At 46.4% G+C, this 8,699-nt stretch overlaps 1 protein-coding gene across 1 annotated transcript; it reads right to left on the bottom strand.

Moving 5' to 3' along the window:
* Positions 1 to 850: 850 nt before the first annotated feature.
* Positions 851 to 8,261, bottom strand: LOC117868938 (acidic leucine-rich nuclear phosphoprotein 32 family member B). Its single transcript, XM_034755338.1, has 6 exons — positions 8,080 to 8,261; positions 6,151 to 6,273; positions 5,431 to 5,632; positions 4,924 to 5,042; positions 4,355 to 4,400; positions 851 to 2,827 (listed from the first exon to the last, which is right to left on the bottom strand). The coding sequence occupies exons 1-6, from the start codon at positions 8,137 to 8,139 to the stop codon at positions 2,739 to 2,741; spliced, it is 639 nt and encodes a 212-aa protein (XP_034611229.1). The 5' UTR covers positions 8,140 to 8,261; the 3' UTR covers positions 851 to 2,738.
* Positions 8,262 to 8,699: the final 438 nt, after the last annotated feature.

The raw sequence follows: 8,699 nt of genomic DNA, 5'->3' as shown, positions 1-8,699 counted from the left end.
AACAGATTGTTTAAAGCCAGCAAAGCACAACCCAATATTCTAGAACAACCCTGCCCCTGTTATGGGGGAGGGAGGAAGATGGAAATCCATCTGGTAAGGGCTTTTCCATCTCATTTTAGGATGCTAAACTTCCTTTGCACCCAGTAGGCTGCAGGGCTGGAGTACAATTCCTCAGACAGGGTTATTGGAAACCAAGGGTCCTTGCAAACCAAGACTACTAAGGCGTGAGAGCGGTCTAGGCACCATGTTTGGCCAGTGTCCCTTTAAGCAAGTTGGCCATGGCAAAATGCTTCTGCAGGAATTGTGCCGTGGGGCAAGTGTGGATGTTACAGAAAAGCCAATCAAGCAGGATTGAAAAGAAATTTGGAATTTCTTCTGCCTCCCCACCAAATCAACCTGATCCCCTTCTATAAAGCTGAAAGTCAGCCTCTTCCCATGGAATTGAAGGGCATCTGCCCTATGGAACTGATAATGTAGCACAAGCCCTCCAGATTTTAACCAGGTCTTCCATTCCAGCAAAGAAATAAACGAAGGCTCCATATTACTGTTATTTCAAGAGTAGAAAGCATATTATTGCTAAGCCCGAGGTGATCGTTATACATCATGAAGGAGCAATAGAGAGCATGCGCCTACATTATTAGCTATGAAAGGTAACCAGAGACAAAGTAATCACTGGCTTCCCAGAGAGATCCTGGCACTCACAAGAAAAGCTGGCCATAAACTGTGCTTCTAGATTGAGGAGTCCTGGAGTGAAAACCTTGCTCTGAGCAAGAGCGTGGACGATACACTCCCATGTGTCTCACCCAGTGCTGATTTCCCCAAGGAGCAGTGAACACACCATCCATTGCAATAGGTTTTTAAAAACTGAAGTCTTTATTAAAAGTTTTATCCAAATTTTGTAACAAAAAAAGATACAAAAGGGGTGAAGATCCTTATTTCTGGGACTAATCTGACCAATCGAAACCTGACAGTTACTAGGCGAATATAAAATCCATACAATCTGCTGAAAAAATGCAGGGAAAAAATTAAAAATATCAACTGCTGCTGTGAATTTTTTTTTAAAAATTCCTTTAGCATTTATAAGTTACTCAGTTTGCATTTTACAGGAGAAGTTTATCTTTGAATGGTTATCGCTACTGTACAATGCAAGAGACAAGGGCAGGGCTAGAAATCGAGATGTGCTGCAGTACCCAATGCACCTTTGCAAAAATTGCCTTTTATAGGAGGGGTGAGAGATTTTTCTCTTCTTGCTGCAAGAGGAATACGTGCAACTGCTGGGTGCTGACATTTGCCCGCAGTGGCTGAGGGAGAACCCTGTTAAGTGCCAATGCATCTGCATTAGTATAAAGCCTCAGGGAACACCCCCACAAACCTGGGTAAAAGGTAGTTGCTCTCCCCCACTCTCACCAACCTATCTGAGCAGAGATCACTAGGCACTCAATACTGAAGGGTTGGTTAATGCCCCTTGATGCCATGGAGCCAAAGCTCTCCTTAGAAACTAACAGATGTATCATGTGAACACAGGTCAGAAATCCCATGTGGCACTTGGCAGGATTCCACCTCCCTGTTCTAAAAAAAATGCCGCAAACAGGTCAGAGAGGCAGTGGCTCCACTCCTACGGGCTGGGGTGAAAGGGAAGAGAGACAGCTGTCACAGCACATAGTGCATAAATGGGAAAGAGCTGGACTTCTCATCACTCTGAAAAGGAAAAGGAGAGGTGTACATGCACCAGGCTAACAACTGAGGCCACTGTTGAGAGCTGTTACTGGCTAGCCAGAAGGACCCTGAGAATATTTAGGCTAACCCGGTCTCCCGGTGAATGCCGAGTTAGGTGTATCACAGTAATAATGGTTAGTGTGTGTTCTGTACAGTGAAAAATGCAGTTTGGTAGCAGTGCAGTATCCCCTTGCCTGATGTTTCCTATTCTTCCTTGAAGGTGTAGGTTGGCAGGGGGGTGGAGAAAGCCTCCTTATGGCAAGTGAAGACATTCACAGCTGCCAACCATAATTACTTTGCAGACATCCAAGAACTGAAAGCTACAAAGAAGTGGCTAATGGGTAAAAATATTCCAGTTTATAAAAAAAATAGGAAAGCAAGAGACAAGGCTACTGCAAAGTTCCTCCTAACAGGTCTGAGATGCAGCGAAGAGCAGATTCTCTAAGGGACCCAAGCCCTTTTCCCCCACCCCCAATCACTAGAGTATCTCCAAGCATCTCCAACTATCACACCACTATTGTTGTTTCAGTTCACTTTGGGTGACTGCTTTCAGAGTCCACTTACACGAGCAGAGTTTGCAGCCGCTGCTCAGAATGCTTGCAAGCTTCTTCAAATGTTGGGCTGAGGACATGTATGCTGGGGCGGTGAGCGTTCGCCTCTTGTGGTCATGTGGGATGGCAAAGGGTTGTTGGAGCTCTCGGTCCCATGCGGTAAGGCTGATTTCAGACATGAGAGATGCTCTAGGAGGAGAACTTTTTTTTTTTTTTTGCAAAATGCTGCGCAAACCACAGAACGGAGAAAGCCTTTGGTCATAAAATACTTGTGAGAAAGTGAGTCTTGTATGGAAAGATTCCCCTGAACGCCTACTGTATTCTACGTCTTAAAAAAATATATTGTGGACACTGCAGCCATACAAAAGGGGGAGGGGCCGGGAGAGGGGGATTTACAGTCTCACATGGACACAATGGGGAGGTTAACAAGCACAGTCATAGTCCGTAAAACTGATTGGCTCGCTAGGATTATCAGTCATCCTCCTCATCCTCTTCATCTTCTGGATCTTCCTCTCCCTCATCCTCTAGATCTCGTTTTCTCTTCTCTCCCTGTGGAAGGTCTGCAGGGAGGGAGAAAGGATTAAATTCTATTCGCAGTCTTGCAGAACAGCATTTGATCTCATTCTTCACAGGCTATTTAAGCTACACATCTTGCAGGGGAACAAGTATGAACTAGAATCACAGCAGCTGTTGGATGGAGTCCCACCCACTGTTCCATTTTACATGGCATCCAAGCAAAAGCCTTGGGCAAGTTTTTCAAGTGGTGAGTGCTTTTTGGTGCTCTTGAGATGTTTCAGAGGGCCCAAATTTTAGATACTGTGGGCACCTGAACTCTAATGTCCCCTTTTTTGAGGTGTGAAATTGGGCACCCAAAAACGGAGGCACCTAAAATCACCAGTCACTTTTGAGACTCTCAGCCATGCTTATTCTTGGTGATTTGTCATTCAAGAGTTGTGCCAACCTCCATTTTCCTATAAATACCCTTACAAATATTTTAATCAACTATACATAAGCCCATCCAGATCCAGTCTTCAACTATCTAGGGAATTTACTTCAAAGTTAGAAAGGAGATGCCCTGTGCTTTGTTGCCTAGAGTGAAGTGAGATCCCAGCTAGAGTCTAAAAGAAACCACAGTTCCTAGAACAAGCAATTTATAGAAATGCTAACACAGCAGAGCTTCCGTTAGAGCCTCTCCTCCTTCCAGAGTATTATACTGAATTACACAGAACTGGGATATTTTGCCAATCTACCTGATCAGCTTTTTAGCAACTGACAACCTATTAATACTGACTGACTGTTTTAAATGTCTTGGGATGCTGGTATAATTTAGTTCTAGTGTTAACCAGTTTCTCTTGGGCTGTAGATTCATGCTTGGTCTCAGTTCGAAGCAGTCGTATTTCGGTAAGTGTGCAAAGTTAGGTCAGCCATTTCCCCGTAAGTCGCAAAAGAAACAGCGACTCACGGATCTGAGGCTGGAAGCTACAAAACATGGCTTGTTTTATAGAGCTCATTGAGGAAGGAAAATGGATTCTACCTGAGACTGATTTAGCTGCACTGAATGTTCATTAGCACACTCCGATCTCACCACCCAATCGTGGTTTAAAACAACAAGCCCTGCAGTTAAAGATGTACCAGGTCTTTTCCCTTAAACGTGCAAATCAAATGCAAAATCAGTGCAGCATTATGGCTGGAGAAACTATAAGGTAAGGAAACTCAAAAGTTAGTGTTCCTAATGCTACACTGACCGCAACCACACAGGACGTGCCGTTTGGGATTGATGTTTAGTGCAACTAATACATTCCCATGGAACACACAGGATGCACTGAGTAGCAGAGTGGAAGCCCTAACTTTGAATTTCCTGACTTGGGTGCTTTGTTTCCCAACCTCAATACTTAACATTTTACGTAGCTGTGGGACAGTGTCCTGGTTCAGTGGGAGCAAGGCTTCCTTGCCATAAAAGAGAAAAGTGCCTTGTTCTATTGCTCAGCCCCCAGAAGGAGACAGTGACTGTTCGCATCAGAGTAGTGGATGGTTAATGCTACCTTTGTGAGTGCTGCATCTTAATTAGGAGAATTAGATCTACTCACCCTCCTCACCTTCGTCATCATCTTCATCCTCCTCATCCTCTTCCTCCTTGAATTAAAAAAAATAAGAATCTTTGTTTATACAAGGCCCAAGATCCAGTGACTAGAGATCTAATTCCTTTTCCACTCCAATCTTTCATGTATGACTTCAAGAGGACATTGCCCTCTGGCAACACAGGAACTCAAAATGGACAAGTAACAAAATCAGCCCCTCTCCCTTGCACCCTGATGCCTGCCCCCCTTCCTCATCCTTCATCTCACAGGGACAGGAACTTGTGGGCACAAAGAAGAGAAATTGTAATGCCGCCTGGAAACACAGCAAGGTGTTTCCCCCTCATACCATCCCCACCTACTGCATTAGGAATCCAGGCATCGCTTCCCAGAGCAGTTGACTACCTAGGAAGTTCTTTTCTTGAATGAGACTAGCCTCAGGCAAGGATACAGCATACTTGGCCAGATTACATAGTTTCTCAGGAGGACTGATTTTCATCCGCCAGGGCACAGATGAAGTATTTACTAACAGGCAGTCCCAAAGGCTCACACTGATGTCAAACCAACAAGAATAGCCTCACCTCATCATCGACTCCATCTTCTTCCTCTTCACCTTCCAGATCATCTTCATCCTCCTCCTCGTCATCAATGACTTCCTCATCCAACTCATCTTCCTCATCGTCATCCTCTTCCTCACCTTCTACCACAACAAAGGGAGATGAGTGGGTTCCCCACCAATGTGCTCAAAGCAACACACCAGGGACAGGGAACCAGGAAATGCACCCAGACAGCTTTTTGCACAGATGTGCCAACTCAGAAAAAGCAACTAACCCAGAACGGCCCCACTGGCATTAGGTAAAGCCCTATGCCCACAGAACAGACCTATGCATGGGAGGTATGTCAACTGACAAGCCCAGCTGGCTTAAATCAAGCTTGGTTTTCCAGTTCATGCCTGGGGCAGATGGGATTCCCAAAGCAAGATTAGACTTTGGCAATGAATTCACACCACTACTGAGGTGGTCAGTGGGGGATGGCTAGTGAAATAGGTGGGAGGCAATTACAGAAAGCCACTCCAAAGCCCCCTTTACCTTCTCCGTTCTCATCATATTCATCATCCAACCCATCACCATCTGCTTCAGGGTCTGAGTCAGGGGCCTCCTGGTCATCGGCATCAAACCCATCCAAGTAGGTGAGCTGGGGCAGAAGGGCAAACATGCTCTCCCGGTAGTTGATCAGCATTGTCACCTCACAGTTGAAGAGGTCCAGGCTATGCAGATTCGGCAGTTTCTTCTGCAAAGATTAATTGTTAGGCCATTAGGACACCGTTCTGGTAAACTTGCTATGAGCAAAGGGATGAGGGAGACATTAGGACGTGCCTGGAGCAGGTGGTTTACAACCTGACCTATAGTAAAGTAACTTTCATGCATACTATCTTTTGTAATAGGTGCCCCCTTAGAAAATCTAGGACTGATGTCAGACACCCCCATGTGGGCCAAGCAAGTCATCACCATGACACACCCAGGTGCCATCTACCTCAAACGTCTGACCCCTTAGCAGTCCTTTCCCAGGTGGACACGGAGCACTCTACAGCCACAATTTCATGTTCCTTTAGCAACTGGCTGCTGGTTTTCCAGACAGAGGAGCCAATCACTATTAGCCCAGCCACGTATTGGGCAACTCGTCAGTTCATATTAGAACCACAAAGTGCCGTTGGGACAGTTATCAAGACTGATTTCAGCTGCACCCACATGACGCCTGAAGGAAACAGCCTCTATCAGTTAGATCCATGCACGGGGCCTTTCACTCACCAGGGGCTCCAGGGTGTTGATGTCCTTGATCTTGTTGCCACTTAGATTCAAGTGGGTCAGGTTAGGGGTCCTCTCCGCTAGAACTTCAAGGCCACCGGAGATCCGGTTATCGCTCAGCTCCAGCTGCCAGGAAATATTCAGAGCCACTGCTATAGAGGATCTCAATGCTTGACATAGGTGAATAACATTCCCATTTTGCAGATGGGTAAGTCACGGACTCTCTAAGGCCACAAAGTGAGTCACAGCATGGACCAGAACACAGGAGTCCAGACTCCCAACCCCGTTCTCTAACCACTAGACCTTGCTACCTATAAATTGCAGATGAAGAATTCATTTTAACTTCATTACGTAACCCACAGCAGGCAAACATGAGCCCCTTTCCTCCCCCTGGATATCTGCTGTTTGGAAAGGGAGGGAAATAAGGAATCAGGGCAGGGGATTGGGCAGTTTTCCAGTACAGCTCTGATGCCCTCCCCTCCCTAACACAAACAGCAGAATGATCATGTCAGGAAGAAGCTCTATTGAGCCCACTCAAGGCCGTATATGGAACACGAGTAACAATCCCTCAAGTTAAGAAGCAGTGCCAAAAAACCCAAGTTAAAAGCGATAATCTGAGGTTTACTCCTCCACTCTCCTACATGCCTGACGTGGGGGGAAATCACTAACACTTCAGCTACAAGGGGCATGTGTACACCAGTCAGAGCACAAGGTCAGTGATATGAAATGGCCAAGGATCTTTAGAACCTTGGTTACACTAATCCTTTCTTCCAGAAGATTTCACACCGCTGCATCTCCACTGGTGGCAGGGCTACTGCAGACAAGACTCCAGGCAGCTGCCTGCATTTCAACCATTGTTTCCCAGAAAATATGGTAGTGCTTAAAATGCCAGCAGCCACCCTGGAGCTCAGTTCACCCAACCACATTCAGCCACTCCAGAGGTGTTTGCAATGGTGGAAATTTTCAAAAAAAGCTAGCGTAGCCAGCCATTCACAATGAGGTAAGCCCCAAAGGCAGTGTTGCTTCTGGGATCAGTCTCACAGGCATCTGCTAAGAGCACAGCGCTTTCCAGCCAATTGGGGTCACATGCACATAGGGTGATCACCATCAGACACAGCACCTTCAACCTCTAAAGGGAGGATTGAAGATTATTAAATGGTTAATGTGACTGTACAGTCATTCTGCTTGGTTACTGCTCCCACATCTATTTGATTAACCGCCATATAAACATTATGGCCCCTTCCCCCTACTGCTGAGTGATGCAGGGCAGCACCCTCAACAGGGGTCGGCAACAAGTTCCCATGCTGGGTTAGCTGCAGGTGGAGAGAGGGACATGCTGAGGACAGCCAGAGCTGAGAAATCATCATGAAAGCCTGAGATGAAGACGACCCCTGGGCTTCTGAACTGGTGCCGAGCTAGTTATTAGTACCCAGGGACCAGCAACAGAATTTTTCTAGCGTGGTCAATGCGTACGGGCTAAAGGGAAGATTAATTTCGGCTTCAGGCCTTCCCTGAATATTTCTTTAACATACTTCAATTTGGAAAGGAATCTTTGCTCAGCACTTCAAAGTAGTACGGTAACTGCAGCACCAAAAGAGGCATGATGCCCCTGTGATGGGGAAGGCTGAGGGAAGAGGCCAAGATCCTCAAAAGTGGTCTCTAGTTTTGGGTGCTCAACTTGAGACACTCGGGTGTGCTCAGAATGATGCATGGGGTAACCCTACCACAAGAGGCTCTGATAGCACACATGTGAATGAAAGCAGGAGGCAGGCACCGATACCTCTGATGAAGTAGGACAGCTATACAAGGGGATGGAGTAATCCCTATAAGGGAAGCGCAGCTCTAACGCCAGCCGTTACTGCCCCATTTGCCAGAAGGCGCATGGTAGGGCTGCACAGCCTCACGTCTGACTGGCACCACCTCTTAGTTTACCTTGCGGAGCTTGTTGAGTTTGGGGAGATTGGAGACAGACAGCAGGTTGACGTTGATCATGCTGAGGAACTCCAGATTTTCAAAGTCCGAGGAAAGGCCGACGATCTTCCCATCGTCCGAGCGGCAGTTATCCAGCACCAGCTCCTTCACCTAGAGAAGGAAGGAGAAACACTCAGGAGCTGGCACAAGAAGCCATCATTGTCACTTAAAACTGCTGGAGTCTCTCCGCTCTAAAAATCAATTTGCATTAACCTACTGAATTAACCCATTAAGATCAAGCTCCTGAGTGGGACCGATTTAAGATTGAAGCACCATGCACCGGTCTAAGGCACCAATACCAAATAAACCCCTCCCACCCACCCTATTAAGGGGGTATGCAAGTAATCCACTATTTGTAAACCAAGTTTACCTTAGTGTGGGTACAAGGTGCCAGACTGGCAGTCCCTAGATACCACAGTCCTACCACAGTAAAAGTACAGGCCGTGATAATCTTCACTGCCACTATGCCATGTCACCAAGATATGGTGGGATCATCTCTAAAAAAGGTTCAGTCTCTGTGGCACAGCTAATGTGCGGCTTCCGAGCAGTGAATGTTAACCAGGGCTTCAAAACAGAGCTGA

The sequence above is a fragment of the Trachemys scripta genome, chromosome 22, assembly GCF_013100865.1.
Source record: "Trachemys scripta elegans isolate TJP31775 chromosome 22, CAS_Tse_1.0, whole genome shotgun sequence".
Classification (NCBI taxonomy): Eukaryota; Metazoa; Chordata; order Testudines; family Emydidae; genus Trachemys; species Trachemys scripta.
Note: the sequence above shows the minus strand (reverse complement) of the source record. Positions and strands in the feature narration are given on the sequence as shown.